A 19,571-nucleotide genomic window follows, 5' to 3' on the forward strand; every position below is an offset into this window, starting at 1 on the left:
CCAAAATAATTCCGTTTTAAAACAACAACAACGAACGACGTCAAATGTGAAAAAATGTCCATGTTTATGTATATGCGTGTTCGTGGTAGTAAATTTTGATGATGTGTTATGGCCGAAATTAATCAAATATCTTAATCTAGAATCTCTAAATTAAGATTGGTTTTTGATATTTGTTGCAAGGAGTTCCAGTTTTTTTTAGGGTTCCGTAGCCAAATGGCAAAAAACGGAACCCTTATAGATTCGTCATGTCTGTCTGTCTGTCCGTCTGTCCGTCTGTCCGTCCGTCCGTCCGTCCGTCCGTATGTCACAGCCATTTATTTCCGAAACTGTTGGGCCTACATAGTTGAAACTTTGTAAGATGGTGTATTTCGGTAACCGCTATTAGAATTTTGAATAAAATTTAGTAAATTTAAAAATTAAAGGGGGGCACTCCATACATGGAACTGATAACGAAAAATTTTTTTTCAGCTCACATATCCGTGATGGGTGTCTATGGATAGGTCTTTAAAAAAGACATTAAGGTTCCTAAAACCACTTTTCGTCAAAATCAATCGTTTGAAAGTTAGACGCTTCCAAAGTGGAAAAATGTGTGTCCCCCCCCCCTCTAACTTTTAAAATAAGAGAGTGAGAAAACTGAAAAAAATATATGCTGTAGATTTCAATGGAAACTAACAACGAAAATTAGTTTGAACCAGATATCATTATTAGTTTTTAAGAAATAAAACATTTTCAAAAACCGCAAATATAACTTTGTCGTTCATACAAACACTATGTAAAACCAAGTTATTTTACAACTTTTATATTATGTCATCTACTTGCTGTTACGGAACCCTTCATGAGCGAGTCCGACTCGCACTTGGCCGGTTTTATTTATGGTATAAGCTGGTAAACTAGCTGACAGCTGATCAACAGAAACACTAGAAGTGTTACAAGTGTTTTGTCGGCCTTTTAGGGGTCAGGAATTTAATGGTTGTTGGGAAGGTGTTTGATAGGGGGCCTCCGGTAACCTCACTCACAAAACGCAAGCGTTGTTTCACGTCGGTTTTTTGTGAGGCCGTATGGTATCACTCCGGTCGAGCCGGCCCATTCGTGCCGAAGCATGGTTCTTCCACATAAAAAAATGGGATAGTAGAGATTTGCAAGGAGTTCCTGTTAAAAACTTAATCGGTCCAAATATTTTGGATTAAGATTAGTAATTTCCGTCCGGCCGTTAGTAAAAGTTTGTGACAGAAAATCTATACAAAAACAAATAACGGACATCTATTACCAAAAAATCTATACAAAATAGCACACGTCAAAGTCATGCAGCTACAATAAGTAAGTAAAATATGAAAAACTTTCATCGCGATCCGCGCATACCGGCGCCATCTTGCAGACAGGCGTGAGACAAAAAAACGGTTATTTTGCAAAAAACTTTATCAATAGCAGCACCGCACGGGCGACCGACCGCGACGCTTAAGATCGCGGATCACTTTCATTTGAGCGAAAACATCTTAAGAACTGGAGCAACTGTTTTGTGGTACAAGGGATGAGAGGTTTATATGGTACAAATAGATAGGTACTGCTACTGAATAGGTACAGCTATGTAATCTTTATCTAGACTGATTTAATTATTATGTTATCGGCTTACTCACGTATTTGTTTGACGAGGAACTTGACTAGTTTCAAGCCATGCTAGAGGCTCATATTCATGAGCAACATTCCGCGACACACGACGCGGCTATTGTCGCGCTGCTACTATAGACTGATTTGTTCTTCGATTCCAAAATTGGCACGCTAAGCGATTTTTTTTTAGGGGGGAACATTCATCCAATGACTTCTCCCGCCCTGAGCGAGGTGAGAGGGAGTGTCAGTAATCTCACTCACACAACGAAACACAACGCAAGCGTTGTTTCACTCCTGCTTTTCTGAGCCAGGCCCCGGTGAACCCGCTAGGTAGTCCGCAGCTCCGGAACGCTGAGCGATAGGTATTAAATTAGGTCCCTCGAGTTTAAAGCATTATTCCTTAAAACATACAGTTTCTGGATTTCTAGACTCTCTTTCTAGGCTTTCGGTATAGTATCTATCAACAATACATATTCTGTAACATGAGACTGACATTAATGGAAATAATTCCGCATTTTTTTATCATAAGCGCACCCGTGTATAATATAATATATATCTTATTAAGACTGCGATTTATTGTTGAAAAGGAAACAATTTTGTCACAATCAATAATACTAAAATACTAACCTAAAAAATCCTTAACAGTTATTGAACTGCTATTTAACTAACTGCTGTTATAACCTACGTATCGCGTCAGGGCACCCTTGCGGACGAAGTGACGACAAATCTTGTTAGTGTTGACTGAAAGTGCGACGAATCGCACGTGAAGGACACTCAAGGCCAAAGGTTGAGGGCGAAGGTCAATTCTGTTGTAGTGTTTCATTTAGTTACCACGGACAGATTATGATTTGGTAGCTACCTATTATAGTTTTCGTAGGTAAAAGATCAAAAAAGAAAAAACAGCCTTTGTCTTTCTTTTGAGGGGAGAAAATACATCCAATGCCTACTCCCGTCTTGGGTGAGGCGAGACGGAGTCAGACTCTTACTGACTAAAAACCACCCCGTTCCTACTAGTTCTCTTTGAGCCGGAGTCCCAGTAGCCCACTTGGTAGTCCGCCAGGATCATCAACAGTCTGTTGCAGTCCTCTGCAGCTGAACTTTAGGCCAGCCACAGGGGTATAGGCCATAGTCATCACAATTGATGTTTCATATAGACTAGTTAGAGATCACAGTTTCAAAGGTTCAAGTTTATTATAAAACTCTGCTGTTTGATCTATGTCAAATGTATATAAGGTAAAATATAATGTCTTAAGGTCTAAAAGCATCTCGGTAGGTAGTCCGTAGCTCCAGGATAATCAATAGCCTGTAACAGTCCACCGTAGCTGAACATTGGGCCCCCTCATTATAGGGAAACACACAGTCTAAAAGGTTCAAGTATTCCTTCTTCTCTGCAAGAGTATGCGTGTAAGAGCACAGTTGCATTATCGCTAACCCTCCCCGTTTGGACCAATCACAATGTTTGTATAAAGAACGGAAATATTTTTTATTGTGTTGTGCATTTGTTGAAGTCTAAGACATTACTGTTCGATTAACGATTTTTACAAAAGAAAAGTATTCACTTGATATGTGAAAGTAGATTTATGACAATGTTTCAAAAAAAAATAAAAGACTGCCTCGGTAGTCGAGTGGTCGCAAGTGCGACTGCCGGACAAGGGATCTCGGGTTTAACTTGCCGGGTCGGGTAGAGTATTACTAAGTTTTTTTAGGATTTTCGAAAATTTCCCAGAGAAACACTGAGTCTGGAATTGTGCACAGTATATGACAATAGGCTCACCACCTATTAAATGGGACTTATAACACAAATGGTGAATACTTTTGGGAATCGTACATTGTATAGCGACATTTGTGCCGTAATGTGCACTTCTGCCTACCCGTTCGTCAGCAGATGGCGCCCTTGACTTACTATTGGTCTACTAATAAATATTTGCTTAAAACATACAAACATAGGTACTACGTGCGTTATACACATAAATTCCTTAATCATTAATTGGAAATATGGATTTCCTCTTTAGATGTTTACGTTTGTATATTTCAATTAAAATTAATTAAGTAACTACATACTGTATTAATTGGAGGCTACGATGATCTACTATTAGGATATTTATTTCATGGTCCATATTATATTCAAGTTCAAGTGTCGAGTTACTTTTTACATAATATTTAGAGGTCATAGGAATCCAAACAGCAGGGAGCAACCACACTCAGACCCTTAGCAGCAACCCCACTCTTACTGCAAGTGACAGCAGGTTTCTTAAGGGTGCTTTTCCAACAGAGATGTGCTATGTAGCTATGCTACGAAGATGTTTAAGCTAAGCTATGAAATTATGTGACCGTTTGCACTGATACTGAGCTATGTAGCTGTGCGAGGTAGTTGCGCAGCTCCAGTATACGAAGTATCGATGGATTGATAGTAGGGCCTTCCATAGCACGCATTTTTATCTTCTGTCATATAAAAAATATAGAACTGAGTCTGTTTCCACCAGTATTAAGTTATGTGTATCAATTGTTTCATATAAAAAACCTAGCTTAGCTGAGTCCGTTTCCACCAGTGCTAAGTTATGTGTACCAATGAATATGATTAGTGGAAGCCAAACGCATCCACAGGAACGTAGAATAGCACATCTTCTACGTTCCTGTGGATGCGTTTTTGGTGGAAAAGCACCTACATTCAGAACAACAATTTAGTGTGATCACACAAAGAGTTGTTCCGAGTGAAAATCGGGCACATGACACGTTGCATGACTATTCACAAAACCCTACTGCTGACCGCGCATTCAACATCAAATTGGAACGTTTATTTTATTAACCTCTAGCAAACAAAATATAAATCTGGCTCTATTTAATATCTGAACAATATTTTCCTTATAAATTGCTGAGTTGGATCTAAGGCTGACTACACACGAGCGACTTTCATGACACACGTCGACGACTAAGTTGATGACAGACAGTTTGAAGTTGGCTTTAAATGGATAGGATTTGACCTAAATATTAAAGAGCATAATATATGACTGAAAAAAAAATATTCCATTGATTTACAAACGCCCGAATACTGAAACGGTATTCAATTTTAAGTTGTAATTAAATATCGTTCTATCTCTGTCTCATGAAAAGAATTTGTAGTGACAGAACTATTTCTGAGAGCGTCTTAAAATTAAGTGTCGTTTGATTATTTGATCAAAAGTTAATTTTGGTGATTTTTTATTTATTTTGTAAGTACATAGTTGAAAAAGAAAGTAATCCATTTTTTTTTTCATATAAAAATAGGTATTATACAAATCATTATCGAACAAATTCCTCAGCGGTCACGCTGATGACCGCTCGACCAACAAAACAGCCAAAATATTATTAAAATAACTTCAAAAATAACCATCCAAACTTAAACAAACAACAACAGACAACAGTTGCAATAATCGCCCGTCTGCACCGCGCCTAAGTTCGTTCGTTCAACTCCGGCGCATGCGTCACTAACTTTATTTAGATCTGTAGAATGTTAACCTTGTACCGTGTCATCTTGTGTGCACGCGCACCGAGATTTAGTCTGGATCGTAAATGGAAGTGGGACGATCTTAGGGACTTCGGTTTGGGACCGTAATTGAATTATGGTGGGGGCCTGGGGGCTAATAGGTGTCTTCGTTACTTATGGTCTTAGTAACGCTTTGTTTAAGTTTGTCGTTCGTATAAAGATTTTACCGTACTCCGAGTCATTTAATAGTTACTTAACTCAGACCTTAGCAATTTTTTTCGATACAAAATCGTTACTAAGGAATAGTTTTAGCAATCACTAAATGTGTGCGGCAGTAAGTGATTTATTAAAAAGACTATTATTAGAACTTGAGACGGGATATTTACCATGTGTAAAAGCCGACTAGTTGGGAGCCAGTTTAAACGGCAACTTCCAGACTCAGTGGATGTTTTAAATAAAGCGGCACTTTACAGTCAAATCACTTTTATTATTAATCTTACATACTTTTCCGAACACGAGACTAAAACTTAACAAAGAAAACTTGTTACACAAAATGGCGGATAATCGAAAGTTCTAGATTACAAGATGGCGTGATATAGAGCCGCGGAGGATTGCACAACACGTCCGTACGCGTCGGTGGTCGGGGCGCTCTCTCTCTCACCGCTCGCAATGGCTGCGCTGGCGCGCGAGGTTGCGGCGGTCGGGAGAGGTGGTCGTACACGCGCTCTCATTGGGCGACATCGTGACGTTGCAACCACAGAGTAGTCACACCATAGACTACGTGTGTTACTTTTTTAATCCCCGCGCTACATCCTCCCCCTCTAGCCTAACAAAGTGCCCTCACTGTTGGGCTAGTCTAGATTAATAGCGCAATCTGCCACAATCGCGTTTGTCGCGAACGGGAATCTCTACTTGGCCTGCGGAAGGCGTGAGGTGCGAAACGTGATATTGCCCTACGTTCGCCCGAGTCCGTACGCTCTCCAGACCGTGAGTTGTAGAGCTGACAACTTTACCTAACCTACATACCTATAAGAGAGTAACCTAGTATTGTCAGAGAAGGTGTACTCGTATCAGCGGTCAGACCGTGGTCTCCCCCTAGAGGGTTCGTCGGACTCCATGTCCTCGATACGCATACGTACCTCTGGGGTCCATCGGCTGACTGCTGCGAACACTGCTGCTTCTCTCTGGCCTATCGATACTGATCATGCGTAATTCACACTCGTCCTGGTCGCCTGCACTTACGGGTCGCGAAATGGTACCTGCAACTACCTGTGAGCGACGGGGTGTGTACTCAATGCTGAGATCGAACTCTCGCAACATCGGGGCCCATCTGGCCAGTCTACCGCTAGGTGACCTCTGACCCATCAGCCACCCTAAGGGCTGGTAGTCAGTCCTAACAATGACCTTCGCGGATTTCACATACCCGCGGAACTTACTGAGTGCCCATACGACAGCGAGAGCCTCTCGCTCAATCGTGGAGTAATTCCTCTCGGCACTAGTGAGGAGTCGACTCGCGTACTCGATTGGCTGTTCGTCATGGCCCTCCCCCTGCATGAGAACAGCCCCAATACAATAGGCGCTGCTATCAGTACAGAGGATAAATGGCTTTGACGCGTCCGCTTGGCGGAGAATAGGAGCGGAAACTAGCAAAGACTTTATGCGCTCAAACGCCTCCTGTTGTTCGGTGCCCCATTGCCAGGCACTCGACTTCTTCAGGAGGTCAGTGAGGGGTCTCGCGATTCCTGCATAGTTAGCAATAAAGCGTCGATACTTACACGACATGCGCAAGAAACACTCTAGTTGCTTCATGTTCTGCGGAGCAGCCAGGTTGGCGACAACTGCAGCCTTGTTTGGATCGACCTTGATCCCGCCTTTTCGAAGCGAATTTACTTTATTACGACGACGCGCAGCGCCCTTCGACGCGGGTACATCGCGCACGGCGCGCGGCGCGCGATCTACGAGGCACGCACTAGGTATACGCCGCCGCGCGGGGGTAAACTTACCTTCACGCGGTCGCTGCACTGGGTCATCGGCAGAAGCGGCGTGCAATAGGCCGGCGTCGACACTATTGTTGGAACCTAAAGTGTAAGTATACACGAAATTATAACGTCGTTCCGGACTGTCCGAGAACGACCATGTACGTCGGGCGACGTCTATTACCATGCCGGCCCGGGCTAAGAAATCTAAACCTAAAAGAGTCCTAGTATTCCTACCAGGCAACACTAGGAACTGGCATCTTACTCGACGGCCTACAATTATAACATCAGTCTCGGCTGAGAGCAAGTTCCTCCATCCTTGTGTGCCGTCGGCTAGGCGCACGAAACGTCTCGTTTCGGTAAATCGAACTCCTGAGTTTACTAAGATTCGGTGTAAAAGCGGGCTCGCTATGCTATGCGTGGCGCCGGTATCTACAACGGCCACGCCCCTACGGCCCGCGACACTAATATTCACCATCGGGTGATCGTCGCGCGTACTTAAACATGCACTCGTAATGCTAACACACGACTCGGTATTAACCCTACTAGTGTAACTACTTGAATTATTACTGACATCGACGTTATTCTTACAAAAATCTACATCAACTTTGTTGAAAGATATTTTGTCGTCGGATTTCGACGTTGTGTTCACGCAAACATCACATTTCGACCTCACGACTCCCTGCTTGCCACACCCATAACAACGTACCTCCCTAGGTGTTGTATTATTATTTTTGCTAGACTTAGCCTTCTCGCGATTACGACACTCGTCGCTAACATGCCCAAAAAGCTTGCAAAAACTACAACGCGGTCTACTTCTGTTGTTGCAACGTGACGAAGTCGCGCCCATGGTCGCGGAACTCGACTGCGTGAGGACACGGTCGGTAGTAGATGCCACCGGTGTATCGGTCGACTTATTATTACGCACTTTATCGGTATTTACTTTAGACGCTTTGTAGGTATCCTCCGCGATCCTAGCCTTATGTAATAGGTCGTCTAACCCACGAACACTATCTCGCGGCACACGTTTCCCTACGCGTCTATGTAATAAGCCGTAACAAATGTCAGTTTGTAACGTTTGATCTAGAGTATAAGGCAACCTAGCGATTAACGCGCGCACTCTACATATAAATGACTCCGCACGTTCTTCCTGCTGTTCCCTCGCGAAGATCTCGCGCAGGATGAGGTGCGCGGGCTGCGCGACGCCATAGGTCGCACGGAGGCGCGCGGTCGCGTCCGCCCATGTTGTCACCGACGCTTTTACGCCGCGCCACCACACGGCGGCTTCGCCCTCAAGGAGCATGGGTAGCCCACGCAGGGCGTGTTCGTCGCTCACTGCTGCGCACTCCTTGTAGATCTCGACGGCGTCCAGGAATGCTTCCAGGACCTCAGCGTCCGGGGAGGTCCCGTCGAATCTCGCCGTGCACTTCACGAAGTTAGCCTCGCTGCACGGCGGCGCTGCGACGGCGGTACCACCGCCGGTCGCGTTGGAAAATGGAGGAGGCCCGACTGGGGTGGAAGCTCTGAAGTCGCCGCCGGATCCCATCAGCGTGTTAACGAGACTTCTGTTAGCCTCCACCTGCGCACGCGTAATCGTTTCGATCAGCGTGGATAGAAACTCTTGGGTGAAGTGGGGAGCAGGTTCTGTCGGCCTCGAGCCGGCGCTCGCGGCTTCGTCCGCGTGGCCGCGCTCGGCGACGATCTCCTCTTCTGCGAGAGCGGCTTCTCCTCTCCTCGTTGTCGGCATCTTCACGCTTATGTAACGGTCGTAACGGTTCGGCCACTTAGTTGGGCGCCAGTGTAAATAAGCACTAAGTTGGGAGCCAGTTTAAACGGCAACTTCCAGACTCAGTGGATGTTTTAAATAAAGCGGCACTTTAAAATCAATCACTTTTATTATTAATCTTACATACTTTTCCGAACACGAGACTAAAACTTAACAAAGAAAACTTGTTACACAAAATGGCGGATAATAGAAAGTTCTAGATTACAAGATGGCGTGATATAGAGCCGCGGAGGATTTCACAACACGTCCGTACGCGTCGGTGGTCGGGGCGCTCTCTCTCTCACCGCTCGCAATGGCTGCGCTGGCGCGCGAGGTTGCGGCGGTCGGGAGAGGTGGTCGTTCACGCGCTCTCATTGGGCGACATCGTGACGTTGCAACCACAGAGTAGTCATACCATAGACTACGTGTGTTACTTTTTTAATCCCCGCGCTACACATGTTTATTTATTTCGATGAGTTTCCGATATTTCGGCACTGTTGAATGGCGCTTGCTGGTTACTATTAGCTGATGTTCACCAATGGTAGTCATCGGGTTGGTATCAATGAGTGTAATCCCTTCCTCTCTTAATCTTTCGTCCCAAAAATCTAAGCACATTTTTAAGGTGGTAGTTCATCAAAATAAAATTAAAATAGCTACATACTTATAACTTTAAAAAATATAAATGTAGACGTTACATTAGTATGGGCAATTCAGCCTTATCGTTCGGATTAGCAACATAACTGGTGATAATTATCATTACTTAAGTATAAAAGCAATATTAAGGAAAATATTAATAATCCCAATTTTCTCGATACTTAAATTCCTATCGTAATCTACCACAATAACGTTTTACCGCGAAACGAGTTATCTTTTAAATTAATCTGTCGGACAAGAGTGCTTAGGCGGGAATCACTCGTTCATATCTTATCTGTGGTCGCTAATGTCACTTATAAGTCAGTTGGTGACGCTGTCAAACTGAGTGATTGGTTACCGAGAAATTGTTAAGAAATTATGTGTTTATTGTACTTAGGAATGTAATTGGCACACCTTTCGTTGGTTAGATTAAATGATAATTTAACACGCTTGATTTTCCGCAAGGGATTAAACGGAAATAAGTTAAAGTGGGTGCACATACAGCTTGTTTTAATCAGCTTTTATGTTATAAATCGAAACTGTCAACTGTTTCATTGATCATGTTATAGGGAAGACGACGGGTATGAAAATTAAAAATCTATTTAGTCATTTAGGTAATCACAAAAATATTAAAAACGTATTTTTTTATTTTGTCGTATGATGATAACAATACTCAAATGAAACAAATCAAAGTTTAGGACTAGAGTTTACGTCATTTCTAAGTATAAAACGTACCTACCTACAAGTGATATCACGCGATATTTCAAATCAATATAGTTTCGAAAGTATTTGTTTTCGAAAGAAAATAAAAACACTTATCCAATGGTTTAAGATAATCTACAAGGCGGACATTAAAATTAAATTAGTCATCTACCCTTTATTGCAAGCATGACTGTCAAATAATTATAGAGTATCGAATTCGACTCAAAGTTTTTAGATTATTTTATTTTTTGCCATTAACAATCAATTTGACAGTTTTAATGAGCGCCATGTTTGTTTTTTATATTTTTAATCACGCTACCAGGTCAGGGTGTGCCAATCGGGCATCGGTTAATATAACTACTTCAATATCCACCATTATGAATCGTAACATTACTCATTGTTTCACTGGAAAATTATTCGCGCAGCTATAAACATTTAACGAGCCACAAACCATGATAAACTTTGGTGAAATCACTATTTACTTGCTGGAAATACATTACTAGGTTCATGTTTATTTTGAAAACTTCACGGACAGAAAATAGTCTTGGGTTTACCTTGGGTTTAGAGCAAAGGAAGAGAGCTGATATATGAACCACCTCTACAAATTATTATGGAGGTTTTCCATAATCTTCACAGTCAGGAGAAGGGTTGGAGATCGCAGTTTAAAAATATGTTTTCCAACAATGTATACCATGTGTGATTATGTTATCGGCTTACTTTACGTTTCAAGCCATGCTAGAGGCTCATATTTATGAGCAGCATTCAGTAGCAGCGCGACAAAAGCCGCGTCGAATGCTGCTAATAATAATTTATTTAACTAGTATGTTTCACGAAAGGATAAAATTAATGTATACCAAGTTCGATTTTCGAGGCACAATAATTCTTGGGGTTTTTCCATACGCATCTACGAGGGAGGATAAAATCATAGCATTAAGCGATGATTTCATGAACTTGAAGCTGTAGATTCATTTAAAAAGTAGGTAACTCGGTTGTATTTGGGTAGCCAACTCCCAACTCGCAACAAATTAATAACTTTTCTCCGTACGTTACAATTTATTAAGAATAAGAACGGTTTGGTCATAAACTGATATTATTATTATTATGAGAGAAATTGTACATTATGAGTATGAAACGTAAGGCTGGCTACACGTGCGCGACTCAGCAAGATTTCTCGATTATTTTGTAAGATAAAAAATCGCTTACGTGAATGAAACTACTGCTTAGCATAATATAATTAAGTATAGTTTACATGTATTATGATGTGTTATGTAATTATGTAAAAAGTGAAGTTTATTAATGTTTGTAGATAGTTATCAGACTGCGATAAAGATCACTTTGTAAACAATCTTTGGAGTTACGCTTTTTTCTTTCATTTTTAATTTAATTCACTAGAGCAGTCGTTTTCTTTTTATGTAATCTCTAACATAATATGGTAAAATAGGGAGCTACTCGTATTGATTGGGCAACGTTCATATCAATTCAAAGAAAGACAGGACAACGTAGTTTTCTGATAAACCTTATCAACTGCTGGAGAATATGACAAATCCTCTTGTTTATACTTTTTTATGGTATAAGCCGGTAAACTAGTAGACGAATCACCTGTAAGTTGGTAAGCCATCGCCACCGCCCTTAGACCCCGGAAAAACTAGAGGCGTTACAAGCGGCAAGCGTTACACTAGAAGGGTTAGGTAGTTTTTTGGTTGTTGGTGAATCGGGAATTGGGAAGGAACGTAATTGGGCCTCCGTAACCTCACACACACAACGCAAGCGCTGTTTCACGTCATTTTTTTGTGAGGTCGTGGTATCACTCTGATCGAGCCGGCCCATTCGTGCCAAAGCATGGCTATCCCACACTTTCTTATTAATATGTGCTCCATATTATTATGACAATACAAAAGATATAGTGATAAATAAAACTAAATTAAAATAATCAGTCGCAGTCGCACGTGTGTATCCGTCCTTTAATAATGCGAGACAATGCTCTCTCGACGCGACGCGGAACGTACGCTTTCCAATTTCAAATAACTACAGATCAATGTTTATTGTTTATTACTTCTTTATTTTTTCTTTTAATTTTTAACTTAATTGGGTATGTGTTAATTTAGTTTTTAATGTAAGTCGAATGATACAGTCTTAATAATTTTATAGTTTTGAAGCTTGTGATTCGTAGGAAAATATTGATCTAGCTGGATCTGGATTCAAGTGTGGGAGAGTCATGCCTCGGCACGAATGGGCCGGCTCGACCGGAGTGGAACCACGGTCTCACAGAAAACCGACGTGAACAACGCTTGCGTTGTTTCGTTGTGCGAGTGAAGTTGCCGGGGGCCCAATTACCCCTCCTTTCCCAATCTTCCCTATCCTGATTCCCCAACAAACCCTAATTTCCTAACCCCCAAAAGGCCGGCAACGCCACTGGTGTGTCCATGGGCGGCGGCGATTGCTAACCATCAGGTGATCCGTCTGCTCGTTTACAAGATCCAGCAGTAGACTGACATAAAACGTAAATTCCCAGTTTACAGTTACCCAAGAATATTCAAATTCAAATACATATTCCAAATGACGTTTACATCTAATGCTAAATCATGTACAACAATGTTTTTTTTTTTCGGTTCATTGCTCTAACTGGCCATTTAGTTCTGTGCGGCCAGTACTATACAATGTGGCTTTATGTGGCCACATGTTACTCACTTCCGGATAAGTTGTTTTTTTTTTATTAGGGCTGGGAATGGATGATATTCGTTGTGAATGGGCATCTTTGTTCGTCAGTGGTCTGGAGGAGTTTGCTGCTTAGTGTTTTGTCTGTGAGAGTTTTGTTTTAAGGGCCTCGAGAGTTTTAGGGAGTGTTTTTCAGTCTTTCTTTAACTTTTTTAAGTATATCTAATTAAACTCGTTGTGTAATCCTAAACTTTGAAAATACTAGGTTGAAAATGTTAGCGGCTTCGCCTGCGTTTCCGTGGGTTAAAAAGTATCCTATCACCCTAGTCAACTGTATATTAAATTGTATCAAAATCCGTTCAGTAGTTTCAGCGTGATTGATGGACAAACATCCAAAACAAACTTTCACATTTATAATATTAGTGTAAAGTGCGTTTTGCCAAAATAAAACACAATTTCAAAAAACAAAACGCAACAAACTCCCGCCATAAATGCACAGATTATAAATAGCAGTTCGTTTTCGATTACAAATAAATTTTATTCTCATTCCAACGTTGGGAATTCCAAATTCCCCCAAATTGATCCCTTTTATAACTTAGCTAATAATAAAGTCTGGATTGGCGTGCGTCCAAAAACGTAGTTTGGGGTCGCCAGGCAATATAGGGTGCATAGTGCTTGAATGACTGTCTAGGCGAGTTAATCATTTAAAAAATCACGTATAAAAACTGTGCGTGTGTGTGTATTTCGTTCGATAGCCTACGTGTGCCTACGTTTTAAAACTAAAACCAATGTTTTAGTCTTCGACCAATCGCAGATGACCGCAACAGACATTGGTCTGTTGCAGACTGCATTAATTTTGTTCTCCTCAAGGTTATTTTCTTTTTCTATCTCTTTAACGGAATATTAGTGTTACATTGTTCCCATATAGTTGAAACAATGTAACCAAGAATTGTATTGTGAACCTGATTGAAAATTAGTAACCTATGGAGTTTCTTGCTCGTTCTTCTCCATAGGAATCTACACTTTGAAACGAGCAAATAGCTTCACCAGAGGGTTGACCGACAGATGTACATTTTAATATTTGCTTTGACCTTAAAAAATCTATTTGAAATAAATAATTTTGACTTTGACTTTGGTTCAAAATAATAGTTCCGTTGTAAACATTCTTCGAATATATTACTAGTAATATGATCAATTATTTTATTTATTCTGTATTTTTAGAAAATTAATTTAATTTTACATTTACACAACTGACAATTTGGTCTAAGAATCATTCAAGCTATCCTTTATGAATTTTAAAATACAAATAAACAAATTGAATCTGAAAACAGTCGACAATAAAGTTATTTCGCGACAACCTTGGCAGTCTGTGTCCAATTATGGGCAGCCTTAATCCAAAGGCCATCTCCTTACCTTTTGGGCAGCCATATGTGCTGCGAGTTAACTTACATTGTTCCTTTTCGAAGGCGGTCAAGATCGAAATGTGATATTTTAAGAATGCATGTAAACTTCATAACGTAGAGAAGAAAATATATGAAATCTAAAAATACCACAATGACACTATGTCCTTAACCAAAGATCTACTGATTTTATTATAACTTTCGTGTGACATCTGTTTGACTAGGAACTCGAGTAGGTATAGTTTCGAGTCATGCAAAAAGCTTATATTCATGATCAGCATTCCACGATAAACGCCGCGTCGTGTGTCGCGGGATAGTAATTGATCTATTGATAACATAATAATTGATCTATTGATTTTTCAAAATGGCACCAAAATCCTTTTAACAGTTTTTTAGTATTTCGTCAACAGACAGAAGAAGTAATGTTATTTTTGCCTTTGCCAGACTCGTATTAATAAAAGGGGCAAATCCAATACCATACATAAGTCACATCACATAAGTCAATAAAACATACGTTAAAAAATTGACAGATAACCTCTACAGTTAAACTCGTAGTGCGTTAAAAGACCATTCAAAACGGTTTAAGTTAAAAATAACTGAGAGGCGACGCCATTAATCCTTAGTTTAACTGCTTGTTGGGGCGTTATGGTTATAGTAATCCTGTTACTAATGTAAACAGCGGTCTTGGTATGTAAGGGTTCATACTTAACTGTAGCAGTTTAAGTTTTTATTTGTTTGTCTAGTTAAGTGGAAGATACCTTCTTTTATAAGGGTGGGGGGAGTCATCCAATGACTTCTCCCGCTTGGGTGAGGTAAGAGGGAGTATCAGACTCTTGTCTCTTACTAACTAACTAAAACCATTCCGTTCCTACTTCTGCTTTTCGAGCCGGAGACTCGGTAACCTGCTAGCTTGTTAAGTGTGGGAGAGCCATGCTTTGGCACAAATGGGACGGTTCGACCGGAGTGATACCACGGCCTCACAGAAAACCGACGTGAAACAACTTGCGTTGTGTTTAGTTGTGTGAGTGAGGTTACCCTTCCCAATCTTCCGAATCCCTGATTCCCCAACAACCCTTTAATTCCTAACCCCCAAAAGGACGGCAACGCACTTGTAACGTTTCTGGTGTTTCAAGTGTCCATGGGCGGCGGAGATTGCTTACCATCAGGTGATTCGTCTGCTAGTTTACCGGCTTATGCCATAAAAAAGGCAGTCAGTAGTTTTAATTAGTATGAGTTTTGCCTGTAGCAAGAATTGGAGAGAGGAATGAAGAGAGGCGGATTAAATCTATTTAAGTAGGTATTTATTTTAACTACACACTACTACAGTTATACCTAGTTGTTTATATACTTACAACAAATACATATTTGTCATTGTAAACTGTGTCATAGGGATTAATATAGAGTCGCGATAACGAGTTATCCTGTTATTCATACAAATGTGTATTATACAGTTAGTTAAGTTCAACTGCAATTTAAAATGAATTTACCGATTGTAAATCGGTATATTACAATCGGTAGTATTAAATACTTAATAGACAGACACCCTTTTATTCCTGAACTGTACCCTTCGTATGAGTTTGCTTTACGTTTAAAGTATTCGAAAGGAGAATACGTTCGGAGCTCTAATTAGCCGGTTCGAATAAACCAACCAATCTGAGCGCCGAATGCGCTCAGCTAAGTCAGGTATTTTATATGAGAAAAATTGTGCCATCTCTTGTGGAAAAGTACCCTAAGAGTCCGCATGTAATAAGGTACGGCATTATTGTCACAAAGCTAGACTTGAGCTATTTCCTGGGAGAGTTCTGAAATTACCCAAAAAAGAAACCCAAGTCAAAAATATTTATTTCAAATAGACCGGGAAGGCACTTTTGAACGTCAAAGCAAATATAACAATGTAAAGAAAATAAAATGTCTGTCTGTCGATTCTGTGCTGTCGGTCAGTTCTCTAGTGAAGTTATTTGTTCTAAAGTTTAGATTCCTATGTAGAAGAACGACCAAGATACTCCACTTTGAAATCGTATAGCGACTACTAAGCAACGCTATCAACTTAGGTATGTCATTAATATCACTATAATAAACCGCTGTGTTATCAGATCTTATTAAAACTAAAGATAAACATCGCATCACTTTCGGACCTTAAGTAATTCAAAATGAAAGTAAGAAACAATTATAACCCACCGAGTTGTTTTATTTGAGAAGTTAGAAAATGGAAAATTATGTATTATTTTTATCAACATCAACAGCCCGTGACAATGCACGGCTCGACTATGGGCCTCCTCTGCAAAACACCATAATGCCGTTTGCTATAAGTCTATAACTAGAGTTACCAGATGGCCGGGATTTCCAGCATTGTCCCGGAATGTTGTGTGCTGTCCCGTGTCCAGTAATTTTACTTTGCTGTCCCGGAATGAAAAATACTATGGCTGCAAAAGTCAAACCAAACGTTGTAACGTGCTCGCAAGTCGCGTTGCGTGAGTTGAGGGGCGGGATGGGTGAATTCTACAATTTCGTTTATGAAATGATCAGTCTGGATCTGGCAACCCACACTCTATGTGGGTATAAAAGGATATCGCAATTTAAAAGGGTTTCCTCTAAATAAATGAGGGTTTGCCGTTATCTTCACGCCTTTTTAGAGGGGAATATCATCCAATGACTTCTCTTGCCTTGTGTGAGGTGAGAGGGAGTGTCAGACTCTTAATGACTAAAAACCTTCTTCTAGGTCTTCCGCGGCGTTCGTCGCAACCCCTTAGTATGAGTGTTGCTTTACGTTGAACATAAACGAAACAAGAGCGCGTTCGGATTGGCTGGCTCGAATAAACCAACCAATCAAAGCGCCGAACACGCTCTCGTTTCGATTACTTTAAACGTAAAGCAAACTCGTACTAAGGGTACCGGTCTACTGACGAAAAAGAGGGCAAAAGCTATTCTTTCATACCATTTATCTATAGAGCTAAAAATAACTTCACAGTTATGTAATCTATACAGATAATCGCATAGATCGATACTCCGTATTTACTATCGATACCTAGCCAAACGGTAAATATCATGAACACACAAAGTAGGTAGGTACAGCCTATAAAAATCATTGCGGCATCATCATGTCTATTTACTGTTCCATCTTTATTTATCGACTTCTTTTTAACAGGGCCTTCTCGCCTCACCCAAGATGGGAGAAGATATTGGATGATTTAACCCCTCTCAAAAAGAAAAGGCCAGGACAAACCCTCCATAAAAGAAATGTAATCTAATTAGTGAGTTATGGGAGGAAGATGATAGCTTTTTTTTCAAGGTCAGAGTGAATAGGTACTTTCTAAGTCTGTGTGCTCCATTTTCGGCCACATCTTCGCAGAAAGCGCGTTGGTGGCCAAACGTAGACTTTTTAATGCTTAAATAAATATGTTTTACATCTACTCATCTAACTTCAATTATAGCAAATAGTAGACTAGCTTTAATCTAACCTAAAATACTTACCTATGAACATTAATAATGTATTTTTATTAGTGTCTTCATCTACTTTAAAAAGAACAACAAACTATCAATTGCTTGCTCAAAACAAAATCAAATCAATCAAAAACATTATTTAACTCAACTATTACTAAAAAAAAACCCACACGGGACCCTAAATGTACCGGATTTGGCGGTTCATAGGTTCGTAGCGTCTAGAGGTCATTGACTCCCGCCTGATCTGCGATGTATAGCCATTAGATTATATCGGGTCTAGTCAATACTAGATATGTAAGAATACTGGTTTAATACAAAGATACGTATGCTAAACATAATTTATATTGTTATTTTATTGTAATAGGTACTTGGATAACATCTGGTTAGAAATTCTTTGAAAATAGTAAAGTTTTGTGACATAATTATTTGGCATTCTATGTTTAAATTCGCCAAAAGGAACAGTCGGTAGATATAAAAAAATTATCGGATTTGCATTAATATTATTATTGAAATTAGATCGTTAAGCGAATCATAGCGTGTTAATCCGATTTCGATTTTTTTTAAGTGTGGAAAGTCATTCAATGTCTTTTCCCTCCTTGGGCGAGGCGAAAGGGAGTGTCACACTCTTATTGACTAAAAACCACCTTGATCCTACTCTTGTTTCGAGTTGGGGAGCCGGTAACCCAAAGGGTTGCCCGTAGCTCCGGTAGATATCGAACTAAGGACGAAAAGCAAGGCAGTATTAAGTCAGTCGGTCTTTATAACTTGACTGAACAAACTCACTGAACATAGCAAAGTTACTGATAAGTCTTTGAGTGCTGATAACGTATCCGGTGTGCAGGTGAATATGAGGTGTACACAGATTACGTAGAATTGACGCCATTTTTGTTAATTTTCGCGGTATTTATTTGACGTTTCTACCACAGAGTGTATATAGGTACTGTCTCGTTTTTTATGTTTCTTAGTTTCATTTCGGAGTTTAACCTCTATTTTATATTTTTATCTGCTCACATTATTCAGTCATACATTAAGCTTTTGTGGTCATTTCACTACCACTAAAATAAAATAAGTACCTACTTAAAAATAATCTTAGCAAATAGCTTTACTAGAGGACTGACCGACAGACAGACATTGTTTTTTAATATTGTAATTTTTGCTTTGACGTTCAAAAGTATTTCAAATAAATAATTTAGACTTTAAACTTTTGGACTTAACTCGACATCTTTCCTAACCGATCTACTTACACAAATTCGGCGTAAGTTTAAGTTTACCTAAGATTACAATGTTACTATAACATTATAATTTCTCAGGACAGAACCCACCGACCCGCGACGAGAGTACTGACCTCATTCATTAAACATTCCTGATTATGTTCAAATTAATTACTTAGCGGTGTCTATCTCAATGCTTTTATTATCTGTGGGACGGCCATGTTCTTTTTTGTACACTTGTAACGTCAAGTGTTGCTCTTGACCTATGAGTTACTCTATATGAAGTATGTAAAATAGTGTTAGTAAGAGGTCTTCGATTCAAATCCCAAGTCGGACAGAAACCGGAGCTGCGGACTACCTAGTGGGTTTACCGGGGATCCGGCTCGAGGGCAGAAGTAGGAACGGGGTGGTTTTTAGTCAGTATGAGTCTCACACTCCCTTTAGCCTCGCCCAAGGCGGGAGAAGACATTGGATGATTGTCCCATTTTCTGTGTAATCCTTAATTTGAAATATTCGAAGTGAGCTTGATCGCATTCTGGTCCGTTATTGGCCGAAATTATTCTCACAACCAATGACATGGCGGACTGCGATTCAGCTCACTATTCTAAGTCGAATTGACAATTACAGAATAGCTTATCTGATCGAGAAGACCAGAAGAGACATAGAAGAGTTTAAGCGCAAATCCGAAGCTATAAACTAGTCATTAATAATATTAACCTG

At 40.3% G+C, this 19,571-nt stretch overlaps 1 protein-coding gene across 1 annotated transcript; it reads right to left on the reverse strand.

Annotated features, from left to right (window-relative positions):
- Window positions 1–6,163: 6,163 nt before the first annotated feature.
- On the reverse strand, window positions 6,164–9,273 carry LOC126911137 (uncharacterized). Its single transcript, XM_050696424.1, has one exon. It carries the CDS (start codon window positions 8,789–8,791, stop codon window positions 6,164–6,166), a length of 2,628 nt encoding a protein of 875 aa, XP_050552381.1. The 5' UTR covers window positions 8,792–9,273.
- Between the last annotated feature and the right edge of the window lie 10,298 nt (window positions 9,274–19,571).

Source organism: Spodoptera frugiperda, chromosome 10 (genome assembly GCF_023101765.2).
Source record: "Spodoptera frugiperda isolate SF20-4 chromosome 10, AGI-APGP_CSIRO_Sfru_2.0, whole genome shotgun sequence".
Classification (NCBI taxonomy): Eukaryota; Metazoa; Arthropoda; class Insecta; order Lepidoptera; family Noctuidae; genus Spodoptera; species Spodoptera frugiperda.